The 24,695-nt window shown below is 44.3% G+C and overlaps 2 protein-coding genes and 1 non-coding gene across 8 annotated transcripts in view; 2 read left to right on the top strand and 1 right to left on the bottom strand.

Annotated features, from left to right (window-relative positions):
* PIP5K1A (phosphatidylinositol-4-phosphate 5-kinase type 1 alpha) overlaps positions 1-1,311 on the top strand; it is a 39,283-nt gene extending 37,972 nt beyond the window's left edge. For all 5 annotated transcript variants that reach the window (XM_069480605.1, XM_069480602.1, XM_069480603.1 and 2 more), the window contains 2 exons: positions 81-126; positions 374-1,311. In XM_069480605.1, coding sequence (XP_069336706.1) covers positions 81-126; positions 374-376 — 49 coding nt within the window. In that variant the 3' untranslated portion in view covers positions 377-1,311. The remainder of the gene's footprint in view (positions 1-80; positions 127-373) is intronic.
* Positions 1,312-8,618: 7,307 nt separating this feature from the next.
* PSMD4 (proteasome 26S subunit ubiquitin receptor, non-ATPase 4) lies at positions 8,619-18,534 on the top strand. Of its 2 annotated transcripts, none has more exons than XM_069480607.1 (10): positions 8,619-8,691; positions 14,560-14,700; positions 15,401-15,515; positions 15,881-15,967; positions 16,212-16,280; positions 16,434-16,649; positions 17,050-17,158; positions 17,356-17,487; positions 17,564-17,631; positions 18,231-18,534. In XM_069480607.1, the coding sequence occupies exons 1-10, from the start codon at positions 8,666-8,668 to the stop codon at positions 18,399-18,401; spliced, it is 1,134 nt and encodes a 377-aa protein (XP_069336708.1). In that variant the 5' UTR covers positions 8,619-8,665; the 3' UTR covers positions 18,402-18,534. The 2 variants fall into 2 exon arrangements, with proteins under 2 accessions (XP_069336708.1, XP_069336707.1); XM_069480606.1 differs by having other exon boundaries at positions 17,050-17,167; positions 18,231-18,515.
* LOC138391151 (small nucleolar RNA SNORA70) lies at positions 11,285-11,419 on the bottom strand. Its single transcript, XR_011234766.1, has one exon. It is a non-coding gene; the product is annotated as a small nucleolar RNA SNORA70 (small nucleolar RNA).
* Positions 18,535-24,695: the final 6,161 nt, after the last annotated feature.

Raw genomic sequence — 24,695 nt, 5'->3', positions numbered from 1 at the left:
TTTGGCTTGAGAGGAGAATTCTTTTTTATCTTCTAATTCTTTTCCTCTCTGCCTCCTTTTTTTTTTTCTTCTCCTGTTAGTACAACCTTGGAAAAACTTGAAGTTGCAGAATCAGAGTTCAGCCATGTGAGTGTCTGGGATGTGGGGGAGGTAAATGCTTTGAAGGGAATAAAGAGAATCACTGAAGAAATGGAGCAAGAAGTTAAATCTTGCTTTTTTGAAAATTTTGTGCTTTTGGTACCTTATAGTTGGAAGCTAAGGCTGAAATAGAAGAAAACTTAACTTTGCCAGCCAGGTTGAAATTAACCTGAATTTCATTCCTACCTTATCTCATACTCCACATCCTTAACTTTACACTCCTTTCCTTTTTCAGTGAGCAGAAAACCTCAGAAGACCTGGAATAAGATTCTACTATCTCTGTGATCCAAGATGTCAGTCCTTGCTTCAGCAATGCTGAATTTTCTTCTTGGTCATCAAAAAAGGAGATAATGGAAATGCGTGGAGCTCTCCATCACTTTTCTGAAGAAAAACCTCTTCTCCTTCCCCTTCCTCATGAATGGGCATCAGTGCCTTGGACAGTTGAAGACAGCAGCATCCCTTCCACTCTAGAGTTGGGTGGCATGAATTTTCAACTGGCTAACCTTGGCTTCTACAACTGAATATTTTTTCAAACCCCCATTCTTTATGCTGGAAGTAGAGTTGCAAGACTTGACGGTTTTCTTCCTCCTCATCTACCTTTCACCAGGAGCTGGACTCTTAGTTTCCTCAGGATAGACTAGCTGGCACATTATCCCCACTTTAGTCTTTCTCTCTGGTACCTGAAAGAAGACCCCTTTAAACTTCGTAAAGGTTTTTTTGTGGGGGAGTATGGGTGTTTAACCACCTCCCAGCCTTCTTTTTTTTTTTTTTTTTTTTTTTTCCTTAAAAAAGGAAAAGAACAAACATTACACAATTTCAAGCTAGTTTCAGATCAAAACTCTAGAAGTGTTGAAGAGATGCCTATGACCTATTCATAGGGTTCTCTCAGAAGGGATCTGGTGTTTATGAAGCAGAAGTGTGGTGGTTGCCAGGAGCAGCTCCTCTTTAACAAATCCTCTCTTGATGAATTTCTTGCAGGCTGAAGGAATGGAGAGAGGAGACATGGGGTAATCTTTATCCCTTTTGTTAAAATGGTAGAGCAGTCATTGGGCTGAGATATCAGAGCCCTTCCTAGGCAGGACCCTACTCAACTGCCAGGCCATAATGATTATTACTATTTTGCAATTTGAAATATATGCTGGTTGTTTTTCTAAATATGAAGACTTAATCAAATGAATTTTAGATCATTCTCCAAAGGAGATTTTGCTCTTCCCATCTTTTCCAGCAGTGTTCTGCTGTTCATGGAGCTAAGGTGGAGAGGGGGACACCTGTGTCTGTTTAACAGGCAGTCCATATCTATGAGGCTAGAGAATATTTTCTTAAATTCATGGAGAGCCAGCAGACTTTTGCCTTGGTGAGGTCATTGCTGTGCCACATGTCCTGTCCCCTGTCTTCAAGCAGGGAAGTTGGAAATGGGGGCTACATAAGCTTTCCCCTCCCCATCTCCAAGAGTTATGGTCCTCCATCCTATCCTTCCGCTCTTGTCAGGGGAAGAAGGGGGCCTGGTGTCTCAGGCAGATTGTTGAATTCCCATACTATCCCTTCCCCACCCCACCCTACCTTGATAGTAGGTTAGCCCATACCCCAAATAACTGTCTATATTAGACACCCCCAGCCAGTTTCTGGCTGCCTGTCTTTGCTGCCATGTTCTTTTTTACAAGAAAGAAAGAATTCTTGCTATTTTTTTTTTCGTAATTTACTATTTATGATGTATTTAAGTGTTTTATTCAGGACAGAGTTCTGTAAGGGGTGGGAGGGAATATTTGAGGGAGGGCTGGGTCTTAGGGAAAGGAATGGGGAATCAGCATTTTTATGAGGTGTCACTATTTGCCTCTAGTTTGTATTGTTCAGAAATGGCGAATGCAGTATAAGTGATAAATATCTGGTTTTAATGTATTAAACTTTAATCAGTTATTTAGATCTCTTATTCTTGATTTTTTTATATACTACCTGCTCCACCCTCCTACTCCACCACCCAGGCTTAGTTTTGTACATGTTGCTCTGAACAAAATCTGTATCCTTTCCCATTTTCCTCACTCCAGCTTCAGTCCATGGCTTCATTCCCTATTTTTCAGCCACCCACCATCTTTTTTTTTTTTTTTAATTTTATTATTTCAGCATATTGTGGGGGTATAAAAGTTTAGGTTACGTATGTTGCCCTTGCCGCCCCTCCCCCAGTCAGAGCTTCAAATGTGTCCATCCGCTAGACAGTGTGCATCACACTCATTATTTATGTATACACCCATCCCCTCCCCCACCCCACATGTGCCCGACGCCCGATTAATGTTACTCCTGAATGTGCTCTTAGGTGATGACACCCACCATCTTAACAACTTAACAGGGAAAAGCTGTGAGTGACTACGAAGGGAATTACTATAGGTCTCTGGCCTAGGTTGCAGCCCAATTAAACTGAGGGATTTGGAGATCCAAAGCTCAAAGTTTACTCAGGTTTAGGAGGAAAGGAGAGAGACACTGGGAAAAGCAAGTCTGAGGTCAGGATTCTTTCCCTTTTCTTCCCCTGACCTGGCCCTATAGTGTTACTCTTAGAAAATCATAGACTGCTTCCCCCAGCTCTGTGTTTTCCTCTTCCATGAGGATGAGCTTAGGCTCTTTTATTTTGATAGGAAACTGGACAAAAAAGGGTGGGAGGAGAGCTCTTTCTAAGGCATGAAGGTGAGGAAGCTTTGGAGAGAAGCAAGTTAACTAAACATTGTTCCTTTCCATACCACTATTCTCTATCTTGTTAAGATCATTCTATAAATATTTTATGTAGCAGCTGATGGGCAATGCACAGGGGAGTTGGAGGTCAAAAGAAGTAGTTGTCCTTCAAGAGTTTCTAGTGTCCAGGAGGAACATACATGTGATACAGCCAAGGATTTAAGTTCTCTGGAAGAGTGGTACAGAACATAAAAACGGAAGGAAATTAGAGGTTACTGTGTGCTAAAAGTTGTGGAAAGTTTTACTTCAGCACAAGGACATAGAAGCATGAGAATGGTCTGTTTTAGAGAACAAGGAAGAGACCGTGGTGAGAATATTGGAGTAGGCGTGGATGGAGGCAACATTGGAAACCTTGATTGCTAGGCTGAGAAATTTTTACTTTAAACTGTAGGCAATGGGGAACCATGAAATATTTTTGCCCCTAAGTAGGATATGATACAAAATAATTCAGAGACAGGCCAGGCATATTGGCTAATGCCTATAATTCCAGCACTTTGTAAGGCTGAGGCAGGAGGATCGCTTGAGACCAGCCTGGGCAACATAGTGAAACTTCCTCTCTACAAAAAATTTAAAAATTAGTCAGGCATGGTGGTTCCTGCCTGTAGTCTTAGCTACTCAGGAGGCTGCGGCAGGAGTATGGCTTGAATCCAGGAGTTCGAAGTTGTGAGCCATGATCCAGCCATTGTACTCGCTGGGTGATAGCGAAACCCTGTCTCTAAAAAAAAAAAAAAAAAAAAAATTCAGGGACTAATCTGTTAAAGCTCTATCAGAATGGGTAGAAAAAGCAGACAGGTTGGACTAATAATTAAAGTGTAAGGTCATGTGGCTCTAGGGTGATAGTGACAACAATTGGAAAGGAAGGGAGAATATTGAGATGGTAAGAGAAAAACAACTTTAGGATAGAACGAGTAATTGGAAGAGGAATAGGGAATTTTCAAAGGTTTGAATTTGATTTGAGCCCACAGGGTCAGCCCTACTTTGGACTGGATAAGGAGAAAACTTTTTTCCCTAAAGGAATTGGACCTGAGCATGTAGGCATAAATGATCTTTCTGTTACCCTGACCTTGTCATTCCCTCTTCAATGTACTCAACTGCTGAATGAGTGGAGCAAATACACTCTTAGGATCAAAGGGTCCCTCTAGCGGTGCACAGCAGCTAGTGCTTAATCTACAGCTGTATGCCGTAATTTATATTCAGATATTAATGCAAGTCGGGCCTATGAGTGTAAAACTTCCTCTAAAACTAAAAAGGAAATGAAAATGATAAGGTTGGAAATCCTCATCTGGGCCAATGTTTTACTCCCAAGCACGTCAATCTTAGCTATTCTGAAAGATAGTTAATCAGAGATGGAGTCTCACATTTGCCAGTTAAAATAGATTCCAGATTAAACCCTTTATGCATTGGTTTCTCAAGGACATGAAAATCAGGTCAATATCATCTCTAAAATTGTTTTTTTGTGGGCCGGGTGTGTTAGCTCACCCCTGTAATTTCAGCATGCTGGGAGGCTGAGGCAGGATGGTCACTTGAGGTCAGGAGTTCAAAACTAGCCTGAGCAAGAGCGAGACCCTGTGTCTACTGAAAATAGAAAAGCTAGGTGTGGTGGCATGCCCCTGTAGTCCTAGTTACTTGGGAGGCTGAGGCAGGAGGATCACTTGAGCCCACGAGTTTGAGGTTGCAGTGAGCTGTGATGATGCCACTGCACTCTAGCCGGGGTGACAGAGTGAGATTCTGTTTCAAAAAAATAAAAATAAATAAAATTGGTTTTTTAAAGTCCATCATAAAGGATCTGCTTGCTGTTTCCAATTTCTCTTTTCCACTCCTTTTTCTTTTTCTTTTTTATTATGGAGACTTCCAAGCCAAAAGTAGAATAGTATGGTGAACTGCCTGCCATGTATGCATAGCCCAGCTTCAATAATTATCAACATAAGTAACTCCAATCTGTTTCGTCTATACTTCCTACCCTACCCCCACTTTCTCTTTGCACCTCCAAAGGATTATGATAAAATATAATAAATCCCAGACTTTATATGCTTTCATCCACAAATACTTTAATTTACAACTCTTAAGAGATAAGGACTCTTTTTTTAAAAAAGAACTGTAACCCTGTTGTCATGCCTAAAAAATTAATTCCTTAATAGGAAATATCTGATCAGTGTTTAAAGTTACACAATTGTCTTCTTACAATGAATTTTTACAGAGTGTTTTTTATCCCATTCTCTCTTGAACTCCAAGTTTTTGCCCCCACTATCCAACCAAAGCATCTCGTTAAGGTCACCGATGACCTCCATGCTGCTCAGTCCTTATCTTATTTGACATGTCAGCAGCATCTGACAGTTTATTACTTCCTCCTTGAAACACTTTCTTCTTAGCTTCTGGGATGCAACTTTTTCCTGGTTGTCCTCACCAAGGGACTGCTCCATCTCCATCCTCTCTTTTGTTTCCCCTTTTTCTCTCTAACTTCTAAATGTTGAAGTATGAGGTCTTGATCATAGGACCCTTCTCTTCTTAGTCTACGGTCACTCACCCGCCAATTTCTATCTCTTTTCTGGACTGCAAACTCAGATAACCATATCCACCTGCTTACTGGACATTGTCATTTAGGTGTCTAATAGGCACCTAAAACCTGATACACACCAAGCTGCATTTCTGGTTCCTGCCCCTTCTCACCCATCACAGGAAATAGTGACTCCATTCTTCTAGTTGCTTAGACCAACAACTCTGGTGTTTTCCTTGGTGCTTATATTCTCCACGAAATTCTTTGGCATATTCTGTCAGCTTCGTATCGTACTTTTACAGTATACTCAAAATCCAACCATATGTCACCACTTTGACCTCTTGTTACCATCCTAGAATAAGCCACCATCGTATTATCTGATCACTGAAGTAATCCCTAATGATTTCTCTTCTGCACTTTTTCACTCCCAATCTGTTCTCAGCACAGCAGCCAGAATGATTCTGTTAAAATAATAAGTCAGATCCTATCAATTTTCTCTTGAAAACTGTCCAATACCTCATTTTCTCACTCAGTAAAAAAAAGAGTCTTTAAAATGGCCTATGAGGCTGTACATAATCTAGCCTCTCTACTCTCTGCCTCTCTGGCCTCATTTTTCCCTTTATTCCAGCCTCTACTGGCCTCCTTGCTCTTTTTTTTTTTTTTTTTTTTTTTTTTTAATGAAGGGGTGGGAGGTCGTGAGGAGGGGTGTTCAGTTGCCTTGTTTGTTTTTATTGAGACAGAGTCTTACTTTGCCACCCTGGAGAGAGTGCAGTGGTGTCATCATAGCTCACCGCAACCTCTGACTCCTGGGCTCTGAGCAATCCTTCTGCCTGAGCCTCCCGGGTAGCTGGGACTACAGGTGCTCGCCGCAATGCCTGGCTGAGTTTCTCCGCCCTGCTCTATCTTTTTGGTAGCGATGAGGTCTCACTCTTGCTCAGGCTAGACCCTGAACTCCTGATCTCAAGCAATCTTCCCGCCTTGGCCTCCCAAAGTGCTAGGATTATAGGCATGAGCCACCGTGCCCTGCCTGGCCTCCTTGTTAAGTACACTTTTGCCTCAAAGCATTTGCACTTGCCGTTTCTCCAGGTATCCTGTTCAAGTGTAAGTCTTCTCTAATATTCTATTTATGTAAAATAATAACCTCACCCACCATGGTTTTGTTTTTCACCTGATTTATTTTTCTCCACGGTACTTTACCATTATTTGGAGAGATCTCTCTCTCCCTTTCTCTCTCTCTCTGTCCCTATCTCAAAATAAAAAATTATATATATATATATATATATATATATATACACACACACACACACACACACACACACATACTGGTTTATTGTCTGCCTTGTTCCATAGAATGTAAGCTCCAAGAGGACAGGAATTCTTTTTGTTCCCTTCTAAGTGCCCAGAATAGTGCCTTACCCAAAGGCAAATAAATGAATTGATTTTGTTTAAAAAGTGTTGTAACCAAAAACTGGTCACAATCTATCAAGTATCTGACTAAAGGTGAGAAAGTGACGCCTCTCTGCACAGATATCATTGATCATGTTTTCCCAGAACAGTAATGCCGTTATTCATTCAGTTCCTAGTCATTTGTTTGAGTTGAATGTCTGTCTTTGGAATTATTTTTTTTACATTTAGAAGAATACTAACTTACAGTTATTCCTTATGTTCAACTTGGTTTTGGAGTTGCATTAGCCTAATTAACCCAGAGCATATTTTTGTTGATGAATCTTTTATGAAATACTCTTCTTTTGAACTGATTTCAGTTATTTGTTCATTTCTGTTTCGTACAATATTATTATAGCTACACATGCTTTCTTTTCTTTCCTTTCCTTTCTTTCTTTTTTTTTTTTTTTTTTTTTTTGAGACAGAGTCTTGCTCTTTTGCCTGGGCTAGAGTGTCATGGCATCAGCCTAGCTCCCAGCAACCTCAAACTCCTGGGCTCAAGCAATCCTCCTGCCTCAGCCTCTCAAGTAACTGGGACTACAGGTGCACACCATCACACTTGGCTAATTTTTTTTTCTATTTTTAGTTACCCAGCTAATTTTTTTCTATTTTTAGTAGATACGGGGTCTTACTCTTGCTCAGGCTGATCTTGAACTGACCTCGAGTGATTTTCCAGCCTTGGCCTCCCAAAGTGCTAGGATTACAGGTGTGAGCCACCGTGCCCAGCCTACATGCTTTCTTTTATTACAATTTCCTGATGTTCCAATGTTTTTTTCACCCTTTATTTTCACCTTTTATGGTCATTTAGTTTGAAGTGTTGCTGTGAGGTTTCTGTTTACATTGCATAGCTGTTTTTCTAAAAAACAATTTTTATCTTGTTTTTTAAATATTTTGGTTGTTATGTTTGAACTTGTCGCTATTTTTTTTTCCTATGCTTTCTTATTTTTCCCTCTTTCCTGTCTGTGGGTATACTGATAGATTTTTTTTTTCTTCTAAGGATATGAAATTTTACTCCTGTACAAACTGTGATAGTTACCAATAATTTTTTAAGATATTAATTAAAACTTCACTAACGTCTAGGTAATATCTACAACACTCCTCTATCCCATCTCCAAGTATGCTGTTCTGTAGCCACGCATGATCCTTCCCTCTCCCTCTCCCTTCCCCAAATAGAGATCTGGGATTTCCAGGTGTGTGTGTGTGTGTGTGTGTGTGTGTGTAAAGTAATCCAAAGTATTTTTAAATGTTACTCTTGATTAACAAACCAAAATGGTTTACTGGTCTATTCTTTGGGAGATTAGTTAAAATAATTGATTTGTCCGATCTTTTTTGGGCTCCTACCATGTGTCAGGCTCTGTACTGGGCTTAGGGAATTGCAAAGATTAGGACACTTGTCCTTCCCTTAATTAAGTGGGGGAGATAGATATGCAAAGAAATTCAGTTCAGGGGTATGAGGGCTTGTAGCAGTAGTTAGATTAACAAAGTGCTATGGGGAACTGAGGGCTCTAGAACGTTCTTAGTGATCCCACCACTGATTAAAAATGACGATGCTGGATCAGACACAGACACAGCACTTTGAAAGGTTCTTCCATATTTTCTCTGAGATCCGGCCAGCGGGGACCCCACTGAGATCTAGAGCTGGAATGGCAGGGAATGTGGAGGTGAGGCCTTTCTTATGTGGTACTAGCCTCTACCCACGCCCCCAAATCCCATTTATTTCGGCAGCGCCTACAACTCCCAGAACGCAACGCGGAGGATGGGGCGGAACCAACTGGCTGCGCCGAGGTCTGTGATTGGTTACAACGCTGGGCCAATTGGAGGAGTTGTTATTAGGCAGTCTCGGAGAACGGGTCAGCGGAGGAAGGTGGCAAGATGGTGTTGGAAAGCACTATGGTTTGGTGAGCAATTAGCTCGGGACCCGTGGGAGCGGGACTGCGTCCAGCGTGCGTGTAGCTCCGCGGCCGGGCGAACCTGGGCTTGGGGCGGGGGGCTCATGAGCGAGATGCGGCCTTGGGCCCGGAGGGAAGGAGCCCGATCGACTCCCTGAGTCATACCAGGGCGAGGAGAGGCGGACAGGTCCGGGTTACCCCCAACCCGCGGACAGCATTGACCGGGCGATCCCTGCTGTCTTTCTCTATTCCAGAGTCATCTTCTCTCGATTAGCCCCAGGTCTGTCTTTACCCAGAGTCCTGTTTCTCCCACTCATCGTGATAGTCTTTTGCTCTCCTTTCTTGTCAAAATAATGGATATTAGGAAGAAGATTATAAACCCCTTCCTCTTCCCCATTCACTCGTCTCTAACCCCATTACCTTTCCCTGTATCATCTTCAAAGGTACAGTTTATAGATTGCTTTCTATGTGTCAGACGTTGTGTTTGCTATATGTCATTTAAACCTCACGGCAACACTTTAAGATAAAACATCCCTCCATTTTACAGTTGAGAATACTGTATAAGTCTCATGAGAATAAGTCTCAGCTATTTTAAGTGACTTGCCCAAAGTTACACAGCTAGTTAAGTGGTGGATCAAGATTTAAAACCCAAGGCTGTCTGACACGAAAGCTCTTATCCGATGAGCTAGGTCTCTTCGTCAGTCTCAGACTTGGGCTGAGTACCTGTTATGAGTCACATTAGAAGCCTAGGACATAAACTTTTGCAAGATTTCAAGAGTTCCTTCTAAGTGTGACCGTAGTACAGACAGAATAGTACATGAACACATACAAATTGCCGGTTGGATGAAACAAACACCTAAGAGGTTTCTTCTTTTTTCTTTTTTGGAGGAGGATAGCATTGCCAGATAAAATACAGGATTCCCAGTTAAATTTGAATTTCAAATGAACAATGGATAATTTTTAGTGTAAAAAATGACTATAAATATGTCCCAAGCATTGCATGGGACATACTTACACTAAAAAGTTGTTTATCTGAAATTCAAATTTAACTGGGAATCTTACATTTTTATTTTCTAACTCTGGTAATCTCTGGGAGAGAAAGAATATGGTAGAGTAGAAAGAGGGCAGGATTTGGAATCCAAAAACCTCTGTTTTCTGGTACTTACAGCTGCGTGTTCTTGTGAATGTTAGTAAATCTCTCACTTTTATCTATATAATGGGTATAGTAGTAACATCAACCTCCCTTATAGCACAGGCAAGTGAAATGTATGTGATCGTGCTTTGTAAACTGTAGAGCACTGTACATATATTAGTTGCCATGGTACTTGGGGAGTCCTCAAGAAAAAATTTAAGAGGGGCCTTGAAAGGATAGACACATGCTAAGAAGGAGAGGGGTAGGGGGAAGCGTATATACAAGGCTGTGAATTGTAAACACCCAGCATATTAGGGAGTAGGGAATAGAAACTAGTGTGTGTGGGTTTTGGGGGAGTTTTTTTGTTTTAATTATTTAAGACCTGTATTACTAGCTCAACAGTTTGTTGACTTTTTTAAAAAAATCAAGTTGTAAACTTTTATTACAAATTCAAAATGGAATTCTTAAAAATCTCAACTTGACTAGATATGAAACAATTTAAAAACCTTTAAAGGCATATTGAGAAGACCCAAGCTTTTTAAAAAAACATGTTATTATCAAAAAAGATGTCTTTAGGTAAAAATAATAAAAACCTCATGCTGCATAGATAATGCAGATAGTTTTAGTTATCTGATCAATGGGCAAAAAGCAAGCACTTAAGGTCTTCAGCTCCAATCTTTTATTCATTTCTTTTTGCTGGAATTTCATGTTCATTTCTTCTTGTTGGATGACTAAACCGGTTGATAGTGGAGAATGTAAGCCGGCTTTAACTCAGCCCCACCCTACTCAGCCCTGGGAGCAGATGAATTCTCAGCTGGTGGATCGGTTGTTTTTGTCTCTTTGCCACTTTGCCATCTTGTGGTTTAGGGTTTTCTGGGCGTAATTGAAGTTACCGACTTGAGGTGACTGCTGACCTTGGGTCTCATCTCCTTAATTTTCTTTATTTTCATTGCCGTCCTTTCTGGGCTGTCTTTGGTGAGGAGGGCCCCTGCGGAATCATGGTCTGTAACCCCGGTACATATACTGTCTTACCGGGGTCTACCTTGTTCTCCTGCACCGTGGTTGTCAGCACCCTCCATCACTTCTCCCTGAGCAGGAGGGTTGGGATACTGTGGTGGATGCCCATAGGGTCTCCGCATGTATTAAGATGGTAACCTTTGCCGGCAGTAGGGCTGTCATTGATGGGCCTAGCCTTCAGGAGCACTCTCTGGTCCCTCATTCTTTTGCCCACTCTCACTATTTTGGTAATTCTGGTAATTGCATGGAGGACCCCTGCAGTGTGGATAGCATCTGTACTGGTTAGGGTCTGCTGCATATTTACTGCCTTGAACTGGAACTCCACCAGGACCTGTAACATTTGCTGCCTCCGCACCCTTTTCTCCTGGGGCTTTCCAAAGGCACCGCTTATACCTGTCTGGAGCCTAGACTGGGGACAGCACAAGGTCAGACATATGAGTATATATCAGAAGGGACTGTCTCCAGGGTCCCTTAGAGCAACCCATACAAGCAACAGGCTGCATAGACTACCAAGGAGGCTGCTGTTTGCAGCCATTGCACACTGGGCCCCCATGAGGAAAGGAGCACGGTCTGCTTAATTGGCTGCAGGTGCGATGACCTTCTTGTCCTCGCCAGCAGGCGCCACCAATGTGAGGCCACCTGGGCCACCGCTCCCTGCACCGCTGCCCATGGTGCCAGGTTTGATGTGGGCAGCGCTGAGGGCAGGGGCAGCGGGCAGCTGCTGGGTCTCAGCCTCACTGCTCATGGTTGCGGTGATGGTGACTGGGGCCGGCCGCAGCAGCTGTGGCTGCTCGGGGCTCTCTGGGGTCTGCTCACTGCTCCGGCTACCTGTGGAACTCTTCTTTGTTGTTGTTGAAACAGGCTGGTCTTAGAATTCCTGGCCTAAAGCAGTCCTCCAGCCTTGGCCTCCCGAAGTGCTAGGATTACAGGCGGGAGCCACCGCGCCCGGCCATAGTGTGACTTTTAATGCAGGCTGAGTATCCCTTCTCCACAGTGCTTGGAACCAGAAGTATCTCACTTCTCAGGTCTTTTTAGATTTTGGAATATTGGCATTACCCGGAGGATATCATGCAGGCCTTTTGACATTTTCAACAATATTTTTATACCACAGAACAGAGAATAAGCAAAAAAATCACAGTGAATAATGCACGTAGGTCTTGGCCTCCGTGCGGGGGCGTCATGGGGAAGCTGTTGTTAGTGCAACCAGCCTGCCCAGTGCCATTTTATTACCTTTTGTGGGTGTGCTTGTGTGGGGGAATCTGGGCATGATCAGAAAAAAGACAGTATATCGCAACTAAAGAGAGCTTGGAAGGTCTTTTTTCCCATTGGAGATACTGAATAAACTGTTGTGCACCTTTGTTTAGACTTCAGCCTGTCATGTGAGGTCAGGTATGGAGTTTTCTACCTGTGGCATCATGTTGGCACTCAAAAGTTTCTGATTTGGGAGCATTTCGGATTTCAGATCTTCTGATTAGCGATACTCTATCCACATTTCCTTTTCTACTTGTTTTCTAGTAGCTTCTCAATTACCTCTCTGCCATTTTTGGTTTGTATTTATTGCCAGACAGAACATACTAAAGAAAAAAAATTGCCCCCAAACCCATATTTTACTTGCCAATAGAAATGCGAGATCTTGGCCGGGCGCGGTGGCTCACGCCTGTAATCCCAGCACTCTGGGAGGCCAAGGCCAAGGATCACTTGAGGTCAGGAGTTTGAGACCAGCCTGAGCAAGAGTGAGACCCCCATCTCTACTAAAAATAGAAAGAAATTATCTAGACAACTAAAAATATATAGAAAAATTAGCTGGAAATAGTCGACACATGTCTGTAGTCCCAATTACTTGGGAGGCTGAGGCAGGAGGATCACTTGAGCCCAGGAGTTTGAGGTTGCTGTGAGCTAGGCTGACGCCACGGCACTCTAGCCCGAGCAACAGAGCAAGACTCTGTCTCAAAAAAAAAACAAAGGAATGAGATTTCTTGTCTAGGGCACTGCTTCCTTCCATTAGGATAGATAGAATCATTGACTGTTAGAGCTTTCAGGGACCTCTGGTTGTCAAGAATTGATCCTCTCCAGGGGCTTAATAACTGCTTCGTTTACCTCCCCTCTTTTGGTCTCTGGAAAGCTGGAGATTGTATTTCATGTCTGGATATGTTTATTTTATTTTATTATTTTTTTAAATTTTTAGTCAGTGGTTAAGTAACCACTTTATTTTTATTTATTTTTTTAATATCTGGATACTTTTTTTTTTTTGAGACGGAGTCTCGCTCTGTTGGCCGGGCTAGAGTGCCGTGGCGTCAGCCTAGCTCACAGCAACCTCAAACTCTTGGGCTCAAGCAATCCTCCTGCCTCAGCCTCCCGAGTAGCTGGGACTACAGGCCTGCGCCAGCATGTCCGGCTGATTTTTTTTCTATTTTTGTAGAGATGGGGTCTTGCTCTTTCTGAGGCTGGTCTCAAACTCCTGACCTCAAGCAGTCCTCCTGCGTTGGCCTCCCAGAGTGCTAGGATTACAGGCGTGAGCCACCACACTCAGCCTGGATACTTTTTTTTTTTTTGTTGTTGAGACAGAGTCTCACTTTGTTGCCCAGGCTAGGGTGAGTGCCGTGGCGTCAGCTTAGCTCACAGCAACCTCAGACTCCTCGGCTTAAGCGATCCTACTGCCTCAGCCTCCCGAGTAGCTGGGACTACAGGCATGCGCCACTATGCCCGGCTAATTTTTTCTATATAGATTTTTAGTTGTTCATATAATGTCTTTCTATTTTTAGTCGAGACGGGGTCTCGCTCTTGCTCAGGCTGGTCTCGAACTCCTGACCTCGAGCGATCCACCCGCCTCGGCCTCCCAGAGTGCTAGGATTACAGGCGTGAGCCACCGCGCCCAGCCCCAGGCTGGTCTTGAACTCCTCCTGCCTCGGCCTCCCTGAGTGCTGGTATTATAGGCATGAACCATCATGCCCAGCTTATAAATATTTTTAAGTTATCTTCTTTGTTTCCTGTATTTGGACTACTCCCATTTAATGACAGACTTGGAATATTTATCTATGACAATGCTTAGTAACACTTAAATGTAGCTTATAAAAAGTTACATTTTTATATGTTGTGTACGGCAGTAGATCACCACGTTTGATGCTTATCAGAGTTGCTTATGGAGATTTTTAAAAGTTTAGGCCGGGCGCGGTGGCTCATGCCTGTAATCCTAGCACTCTGGGAGGCTGAGGCGGGTGGATCGCTCAAGGTCAGGAGTTCGAGACCAGCCTGAGCAAGACCCCGTCTCTACTAAAAATAGAAAGACATTATATGGACAACTAAAAATCTATATAGAAAAAATTAGCCGGGCATGGTGGCGCATGCCTGTAGTCCCAGCTACTCGGGAGGCTGAGGCAGTAGGATCGCTTAAGCCGAGGAGTCTGAGGTTGCTGTGAGCTAAGCTGACGCCATGGCACTCACTCTAGCCTGGGCAACAAAGTGAGACTCTGTCTCAACAAAAAAAAAAAAAAGTTTTCCTACTCTGCTCATTCTGAGTCAGTAAGTCTGGGCTAAGAATCAGTCATCTGTATATTTAAAAAGAAAAGTTTCAGGTGATTTTGTGTTCCACAAAGACGGAGAGCTGCTTTTGTACACCATGGTATACCTCACACGAGTAGTGTCGAAGGGGGTCCCTGGAACTGGGGAGAAGATTTCAGAGAGATTCTCCAACATTTCTTCTCTTTCCTTCTTGAACCCTAACCTGACAGTGTGGACAACAGTGAGTATATGCGGAACGGGGACTTCTTACCCACCCGGCTGCAGGCTCAGCAGGATGCTGTCAACATAGTATGTCACTCAAAGACCCGCAGCAACCCTGAGAACAACGTGGGCCTCATCACACTGGCCAAGTATGGGGGACAGAGGAGGAGGGGCCTTGGTAGGTGGGCGGTTGATTTCTCTCATGTGACTTGCTGGTACATGTTGCATGCCACATGTTACATGCTTTTGTAGATTCCGTGAGGTTGCTTTTGCCCCTTACCTTCCTAGACTACATTCTTCACTAGTCAGTGTAAATGTAAATAATATTATAACTTGTTTTTAATATTAACCTGAGTTTAGTTATGAAGCTAAATCTCCTGGGGTGAAATTTCCCAGTGTATTTTAAAGTCAACGAGAAGTAATTTTGGATCAGAGCCCCTGGGCATATGTCACGCATCCTGTTACCCCAGAAGTGATTTGTTTTAAGACCTGATAATCTTCAAATGAGTAACCTCCCACTCCAGTGTACATGCTGTTTGCTGGGACATGGGTCTGGAAATGGAAAGGGTGGAAGAGATACAAAGTAGCGTCCGATTATGGAGGATTGTCAGGGCCCAGAGCAAGGAAGATGAGAGAAGTTAGGGGAAAATATTGGAAGGTAGAGGGCAAATTCTTACAAAACCAATCACTTGGCATTTCTGTGCTTGGTATCTGCTAAACACTAGACGTTTGATTTAGAAGAATAGAAATTGGTTATTATCCAGGTCTCTAAAGAGCAGGTGAGTCAGACACAGTTGGGAGGTACTTGTGCTGACCTGAACCCACTGAAATGCTTTTCCCACATGCCAGTGACTGTGAAGTGCTGACCACACTCACCCCTGACACGGGCCGCATCCTGTCCAAGCTCCACACTGTGCAACCCAAGGGCAAGATCACCTTCTGTACTGGCATCCGTGTGGCCCATGTGAGTCCTACTGGGTGCCCTTGATTGTTCCTCCCTGCTCTGAGGTTCTGTCTCCAACATGTTCATTTCTGCCGTGGAATCTTGAGCTAGAACCAGAGTAGGAAAAGCGAAAGGACCTAGGGAAAGCTAACTTAGAGTAGCGAGGATGTGGTGGGATGAATCCTAGAACTGTTGAGGACTGTGAAAGGAAAAATCCCTAGAACTAAGAATTAACCCCTGTTCTTTATCCACAAAGAGAAACAGCTAGAAAGGGGGTGTTCAGTCTTGTGTGATGGTAGACACGAGGTACACAGAAACTATAAGAAATGAGAATAGTGACAGAGGAAAGAGCTGGTTGACAGTGAGAACTTCTCTTCCTTTGCAAGCTGGCTCTGAAGCACCGACAAGGCAAGAATCACAAGATGCGCATCATTGCCTTCGTGGGAAGCCCGGTGGAGGACAATGAGAAGGATGTGAGTCCAACAGACAGCTGGGGAACGCGGGCAGCCCATGTTTGGGAATGAGATCTTTTAGCCCTTAGGAGAAGCTGGCAGAGGCATTGGGCTCTTCACTTGGGGGAAAAGTGGACATGCAGAATTCAGTGTTTCTGTTGGGGGGTCTTGGGGAGGTCAGTGGATTTCTGTATGGTTTTATGAGGGCGTCCCTTCCCCCTCAAGTATGGAACAAATTTCTTGATTTTTCTCCCCTTTATCCCAGCTGGTGAAACTGGCTAAACGCCTTAAGAAGGAGAAAGTAAATGTTGACATTATCAATTTTGGGGAAGAGGTAAGTAGGAACTGATTGGGGGGCACTGACTTGGGTGTAAACAGAGCAGTCCTTACCCAGAAGAGGACCCATACTGCGGGAGAGTAGCACAGAAATGGCAAAGACTGGGGAGCAAGGCGTGAAGGAGGGCATCGTGTGTTCTTGCTTCCCCAGGAAGTGAACACGGAAAAGCTGACAGCCTTTGTAAACACATTGAATGGCAAAGACGGAACCGGTTCTCATCTGGTGACAGTGCCTCCTGGGCCCAGCTTGGCTGATGCTCTTATCAGTTCTCCAATTTTGGCTGGTGAAGGTGGTGCCATGCTGGGTCTTGGAGCCAGTGACTTTGAATTTGGAGTGGATCCCAGTGCTGATCCTGAGCTGGCCCTGGTGAGGAAACGCTGACCCCAGGGAGAGCCCAGGGGTCCTTCCTTGTTCTCTACTGACACACCCATGATAGAGCTTCAGTGGTGCTGGACAGTCCTAAACACTCCCTTAGTACTCACTCATTTTCCAAGATCTGATTTCACTCCCTCTTCCCCATAATTCTGTCTGATCTCTACGGGTACCGATGTCTGACTTTCTCGTTTGCTTCTCCTGATTAAAACCCCAGGCTTCTTCCAAAATCCTTCCCTTTCTCCCATACCACTGCTTATCCCTCCAGCTTTTTTCCCCTATGAAAACTCAGGAGCTACCTGTTTGTGCTCCTTTCCCATACCCAGATGACTTCCCCTGCTCCCAGGAGGAGGGAGGACAGGGGAACGTCTGCTCTTGTCCTGCCCTTTGCTAGGCCCTTCGCGTTTCCATGGAAGAGCAGCGGCAGCGGCAGGAGGAGGAGGCCCGGCGGGCAGCTGCAGCTTCTGCTGCTGAGGCCGGGATTGCTACGCCTGGGGCTGAAGGTGAAAGAGGTGGAATCTGAAGTCCTGGGGCTACAGGGTGCTAAATGTTGAAAGCTGAGTGCAGATGGTGCAGGGGGCTGGGGAGGTGTAGCAGCGTAGGGGTGCATGGGGGGGGCTGGGCTGAGGGAATGGCTTTGGGGGTGGGTCTGTGTGGGTGTGGTACCAGTTCTATCCTGCCCCTCTCTTCCTTTTTGCAGACTCAGATGATGCCCTGCTGAAGATGACCATCAGCCAACAGGAATTTGGCCGCACCGGGCTCCCTGACCTAAGCAGCATGACAGAGGAAGAGCAGATCGCTTATGCTATGCAGATGTCCCTGCAGGGAGCAGGTGAGCCAGGGCCTGGGTGGTGGTGCGGAGGGTGGGGGAGGAAATGGAACTGAACAGACTGACCTCTTTTCCTCAGAGTTTGGCCAGGCGGACTCAGCAGACATCGATGCCAGCTCAGCCATGGACACATCTGAGCCAGCCAAGGTGAGGGCCAACCCTGCCCCCATCGTGTTTAAAATCCACTCGTATTGCGATCCTCAGCCCTCTGGGGCTGGGACCATTGCTCCCCCAGGGCTTCAGCGATGGGTCCTGTGAGGAGCAGAAGGAAACACGTGGATATGAATTTCTTATATGTAGACCTTGCTAAGGTAACAGAGTGCTGGTGGGCAGAGTGGGAGAAATGTCCTAATGTTCTGTGCGTTTCCTTCCTTGCTGAAGGGAGCAGTCTGGACAGTTCTCTAGGATTTCATCTTCCTGGAGGGTGAAAAGAGGGTCTGGGAAGAAGATAGAGGAGGGCTGGTATGTGATAACCGAAACCTAGATGAGATGGCATCCGTTTTACCCTCTGAGTTCAATTAGCAAAATTCTCAGGCTTCTTGATTTAGTCAGTAATAAATGTTCGCATTCCTACCACGTGTGGGATTTTGCTGACTTGTCCTTTCCTTCCCTCGGCCAGAGGTGCCCCCACCCCCACACAGTCAGGAGAGGGGGCTCAGGCCGCATGCAGCCTGCTCCCGTCCCCCACACCTGCTTGCTTTCCACTGGCCCGCACCCTGCCCTGAGCCAATGCTGTCTTTTTTCAGGAAGAGGATGACTATGACGTGATGCAGGACCCCGAGTTCCTTCAGAGTGTCCTAGAGAACCTTCCAGGCGTGGATCCCAACAATGAAGCCATTCGAAATGCTATGGGCTCCCTGGCCTCCCAGGCCACCAAGGATGGCAAGAAGGACAAAAAGGAAGAGGAAAAGAAGTGAGACTGTAGGGAAAGGGTAGCTGAGCCTGCTCAAGAGACTGCCTGGGGGCGGGATGTGGGTTTAGATGTGTGCTGTCTGTAACCATTACAACCTAAATAAAGCTTGGCAACTTTTTTTTCTTTTTTTCTTCAAATAGTCTTAGTTTTGAGTCTGAGAGAGGAGAGGAGTGCATGGCCCGAGCTTCCCTATTAATTCTCTAAGTCTTCCTTCCTGGTCTCCAAATCCTTCCTCGCAGCTCCATGGTGACAGTCCCTCCTCAGTTCCTCCTGCCCAGGGGCTTCCTCGCTTTCTCATTAAGAGAAGCTTTGCCAAGAGCCCACTTTGTGTTGGGTGCTGGGGCCACAGAGGTGAATAGAAAACAGTACTGGGGAGCCACCATCTTCCAGTAATTCGCCAAAATGACAAACACAAAGGGAAAGAGGAGAGGCACCCGATACATGTTCTCTAGGCCTTTTAGAAAACGTGGAGTTGTTCCTTTGGCCACATACATGCGAATCTACAAGAAAGGTGATATTGTAGTCTACAATATCAAGGGAATGGTTACTGTTGAAAAAGGCACGCCCCACAAATGTTACCATGGCAAAACTGGAAGAGTCTACAATGTTACCCAGCATGGTGCTGGACTTGTTGTAAACAAACAAGGGCAAGATTCTTGTCAAGAGGATTGATGTGCGTATTGAGCAATTAAGCGCTCTAAGAGCCGAGATAGCTTCCTGAAGTACGTGAAGGGAAATGATCAGGAAAAGAAGGAAGCCAGAGAGAAAGGTACCTGGGTTCAACTGAAGCGCCAGCCTGCTCCACCCAGAGAAGCACACTGTGAGGTAATGGAAAGGAGCCGCCGGAACCTGTTCCCTATGAATTCATGGCATAACAGGTGTCTCACGCCTTATGAGAAGCAATGGAAAGGACCTTGGGCTGCTGGGACCTGTTCCTTACAGATTCATGGCATAACAGGCATAGCACACATTGTCAGAAGCAAAAGAAAGGACCTTGAGCTGCTTCAATCTACTCCCTATGAATTCATGTCATAGGAGACAAACCTAATAAAAGCCGCTGGACTGTAAAAAAAAAAAAAAAAGAGAAAACAGTACTGATCCTTGGGGACTCAGAGATTAGGGAAGAGCGATTCCATATGTCTGATAAGTGCCGAAAGAGGCATGAACAAAACACTTGGGAACAGGGAGGAGAAAGAGCGAAACTCTGGCAGCCTCTGGGAAGGCTCCTGGAGGTAACATTTGAGGCCCGCACATTTGAGGGACTGAGTAGCTCAGAGACTGGCTCAAGCAGCAGGAGATAGAGATGGAAAAGCAGGCAACACTGAGACACCAAGGACCAGGAATCCTTTGGGCTGACTTTCACAGGTGGGTCTGTGAAGCCACAGCGTGAGACAGCGCATCTTCATGGAACACCAAACTGCGAAGGTTTTCTCGTGGGTTATAGGAGTAGAATGCAAAATTCGCATGATCCCCTCCACTTTATTATGTTAAAAGAGGTAATTGATATTTGACACATACAAAGAAAACACTTAACCTATATCTAAATCATGAAACAACAAAATGAACATAAGAGAAGCCACCGAATTGAAGAGCTGGAGTATTCCTCGTGCCTTGCCACGTACCTGCGTGTCTTCTTGAACCCGCCCCTCTTCATCCCCCTCAGAGGTGACTGTTACCCTGAATTTTGTATTTATTGTTTCCTTTTTTTCCCTTCACAGTTTTTTCATGTACATATAGATTCCTAACCAGAATATGTTCAGTATTGCTTGTTTTTGAGCTTTATAGGAAATGGTTTTATAATACCGTAAGACTTCTGGGACTCGCTCTTTTTTTTTTTTTTTTTTTTTTTGAGACAGAGTCTTGCTGCTCTGTTGCCTGGGCTAGAGTGAGTGCCGTGGCATCAGCCTAGCTCACAGCAACCTCAAACTCCTGGGCTCAAGCAATCCTCCTGCCTCGGCCTCCCGAGTAGCTGGGACTACAGGCATGCACCACCATGCCCGGCTAATTTTTTCTATATATATTTTTAGTTGGCCAGATAATTTGTTTCTATTTTTTGGTAGAGATGGGGTCTCGCTCTTGCTCAGACTGGTCTCGAACTCCTGACCTCAAGCGATCCACCCGCCTCGGCCTCCCAGAGTGCTAGGATTACAGGCGTGAGCCACTGCAGCTGGCTGCTTCTTTTTTTTTTTTTTTTTTTTTTTTTTGAGAGACAGGGTCTTACTCTGTCACCCAGGCTGGAGTACAGTGGCACAATCTTAGAGCTCAAGGGATCCTCCCACCTCAGCCTCCCGAGTAGCTAGGACTACAGGCGCCCAGCCCAGTTATTTTTCTTTTATCAAGAGGGTTACAGTGGAATTTTTTTGTACATCTCTCCTATTACACCTATACAAGAATTTATTTAGGATACTTTATAGGATAATGCCAGATTATTTTCCAAAGTGGTTGTATGAACTTCTGCTTGCTCTTGTAGAATAAGAATTCCTATTGCTGGGCACAGTGGCTCACACCTATAATCCTAGCACTTTGGGAGGCTGATGCGGAAGGATCACTTGAGGCCAGGAGTTCAAGACCAGCCTGGGCAATAGTGAGACCCCATTTTTATAAAAAATTTAAAAATTAGCTGGGTGTGGTGGTGCACGCTTGTAGTCTCAGCAACTCGGGAGGCTGAGGCACAATGATCACTTGAGCCCAAGAGTTTGAGGTTGTAGTGAGCTGTGCTGATGCCACTGGCCACTACACTCTAGCCTGGACAACAGAGGGAGACCCTGTCTCAAAAACCGAAAAATTCCTATCGACTATGTCCTCTCCAGCCCTTGATATCATTAAGACATCTTAATTTCTGCCAGTCTAGTGAAGATAAAATGATAACTCAACGTGGTCTTGATTTGCATTTTCCTGATTATCAATAAGACCATCTTTCACTTTTTTTTTTTTTTTTTTTTTTGAGGCAGAGTCCCACTCTGTCACCCTGGCTAGAGTGCCGTGGCGTCAGCCTAGCTCACAGCAACCTCAAACTCCTGAGCTCAAGCGATCCTCTTGTCTCAGCCTCCCGAGTAGCTGGGACTACAGGCATGCACCACCATGCCCGGCTAATTTTTTCTATATATATTTTTAGCTGTCCATATAATTTCTTTTCTATTTTTAGTAGAGATGGGGTCTCGCTCTTGCTCAGGCTGGTCTCGAACTCCTGAGCTCAAACGATCCGCCCACCTCGGCCTCCCAGAGTGCTAGGATTACAGGCGTGAGCCACCACGCCCGGCCTCACATTTTTAAAGAGATCTTTGTATTTCCATTTTTCTGAAATGTCTCTTCATGTCTTTTGTCCATTTTTTATTGGATTGTTCAATATTTTGTAGGGGTTCTTTAACTGTTCTTGCTACTAAATCAATATTGGTTATTTATGTTACAAATACAGATGCTTCTCAAACTATGATGGATTATAGCCTGATTAACCCATAGTTAATTTCAAAATGTCATAAGTCGAAAATGCATTGGCACACCTGAGCTAACATCATAGGTTGCACAGCTATGCATAGCAAACGTCATAGCTTAGCTTAGCCTATTTTAAACATGCTCAGAACGCTTACATTAGCCTACAATTGGGCAAAATCATTTAACAGAAAGCCTATTCTATAATAAAATGTTGAATATCTCATGTAATTTATTGAATTATGTGCAATGTATTGAATTACCAAAAGTGAACAACAATATTTGTGTGGGTCTTGAACTCCTGGCCTCAAGCGATCCTCCCGCCTTGGCCTTGCAAAGCGCTAGGATTACAGGTATGAGCAAATCCATGCTCTTAAACATTGGATTTTACTGTAGGTCACAAAGCAATACCTATCATTTGCCAGCTTAATGCAAGAACTGACAAGATGTAAGTGAAAACGTCATATTTTTTTCTGGGGGATAGAAATGCAGATTATTTTGGTTTTGGTTTTATGACTTTCAAAACGCAAAATGTCTTTTGTAGTACAGTAAAACATGTAAAAATAATTTCACTTCTGTGAACTCACCCCTTATTTTCTTTCACTATTAGCCTCTTCCTTCCTGTGCTTCCATTTCTAATGAGCAAAGACCTCATAATCTCTCATTTTAACCACCATCTTGCCAATAATCTGACTTCAAACCCAGCTAAATCCCACGCATGGATTATTGGTCCTCAACCATCTACCTTTTCAACTTTTTCATCTGGACTTCTAAGGTTCAGAGAGATTAGGTAATTTGGCCAGGGACTTTTAGCTAATTAGGGGGTAGACCCAAGACAGAAATCCAGGCCTGTCTCACTGAAAGTTGAGCCACCGCTGAACAGAAGTTTGCCACTGCTCAGCAGCCCTCAGTGACCCTGGTCAGCCCTGCAGTCGCTTCCCTGTAGCAGCTACTTCCTACCTGCCTCCACTCCCTCACCCCTCCCAGCAGGAGACCTGACCTCTTCAGAGGGGCGAGGCCAGGAGGCAGGAAGCCCTGGCTCCCCTTCCCTCCACCCATGAGGCCCTCGCTCCCCAGCCTCTTCTGTCCTCCCAGTCCGCCCTGCTGGCCCTTTCCTCGCAATGTGTACGCAGCAAGTCTGATCTACAAATAGCCCTACCTTAAGGCTATTTTACTATTTATATTTTATATTTTACTATTTAAGTATTGCTTATTTTACAAGAAACATCTATTTCCTTAATAATAAAAAACAAAATATTATGGATTATTTATTGAAACAGAAATGCCCATGATACATGAAATGAACGTGCATCCTTCAAAGTAGTCAAATTTTATTCAAATATGTGTGGGCGAGTTAAAGGACCGTCACATAAGGATGAACACTTGTCCCCTGTCAGCTGGGTTTATAGAAGAATTGTCTATCCTTTGAACTTTTCTGTGCTAAGTGTTATGAAAAGAATATGTAACTATTTTTGGAATCAGAATGTTACCTTTAAAAAATAAAATAAAATTCCTTTTCTTAGCCCCCTCCCTTTTCACACTCCAGCTACTCCAGAACAATCTGCTCTCCCAGCTCCACCTCCTCACCTTCTACTCACCCCTCAACCCAGCACAGTAGCTCTTCCTCTACCCCCTGCCTCCCTGGAGAAACCTCTCTGGCCAAGGTCACTGTGACCCCTTTATTAAATCCTTATCTGGCTTGCCCTCTCCACAGCACTGCACGCTGCTGTCACCTTCTGGGGACATACTTCTCCTGGCTTCTGTGCGAGTCAATCTCTCCCAGCCACCTTTGACCCCTCTGTTTCACCTTTCTTTTTGGGCTCCTCTTTTTTCTTTTCTTTTCCCTCCCTCCCTCCCTTCCTTCCTCTCTCTCTTTCTGTCTTGGTATGTAATAGTTGCATGTATCTCTGCTCTTTCTTGAAGCGTTAGTTTTCTTTGGGAATGCGGCCTGAGCTTTCTTCCTCCTCACTCTGCGCCCTCTTGCTCTCAACATCCGCAGCTTCTCACTCTCCAGGTCTCCAACATCTGTCATCTATCCCATCTAAGGCCAATGACTCGTGCCTCTGTGGCTTCCACCTGGCTCCCCTTCCAGCATTTCAAACCTGTGGAGCCATCCAGGCAGACACGGGAATCTTCACCAGATGGCCTGCAGCACCCAAAGCTGGTCTCATCTTCTTTCCTTGTTTTGTTTTTGGTGTTTCCTAATGGGATGGCTCATGTTTGGTTTTTCTCTCTTCTTCCATCCTCACTGTCAAGCAGTGTTGAAGTTCTGCCCCTTCTACCTCCTTCAAATACCCTCAGTTCAGCCTCCCTCCCCACCCCACCTTCGCACATCAGAGTGCAAGAAAAAATAGATCGTCTACCAAAGAAAGAAAGAAAAGAAGTCAGGCAGACCGTAGTCTTCTAGACAGCAATGCCAGACACAAAAACACAGAGTTGTATCTAAAATCTTGAGGCAAAATAAATGTCAGCCTACAATTCTATTAGATTCCTCCATTTTCTTCAGGTTTACTCTGTTGTTTTTCTAACTTCCTAAACTAGACAATTAGCTCTTTGCTTTTTAGTATTGCTTCCCTTTTTGGGTCAAATTTCACATAAGTTTTTTATATCATATTTTCCCTCAGATTTAATTTTATACCCAATGTCATATATTTTCACCAATACTTGTCTTTTATTGACTTCTGATTTTCTCTCTGGAAGCTTTTAGAAGTTCTTCTTGATATTTATTCGAAATTTCATGATGATGTAAACCTTGAGTCTTTGATTTAAAACTTTTAAAATTTTATTTATTTTTAATTTTATTAATTTTTTTTTCAGAGACAGGGTCTTGCTCTTTTACCCAGGCTAGAGTGCAAAGTCATCATCATCG

This window comes from Eulemur rufifrons, chromosome 8, assembly GCF_041146395.1.
Source record: "Eulemur rufifrons isolate Redbay chromosome 8, OSU_ERuf_1, whole genome shotgun sequence".
In the NCBI taxonomy this organism is placed as follows: domain Eukaryota; kingdom Metazoa; phylum Chordata; class Mammalia; order Primates; family Lemuridae; genus Eulemur; species Eulemur rufifrons.
Note: the sequence above shows the minus strand (reverse complement) of the source record. Positions and strands in the feature narration are given on the sequence as shown.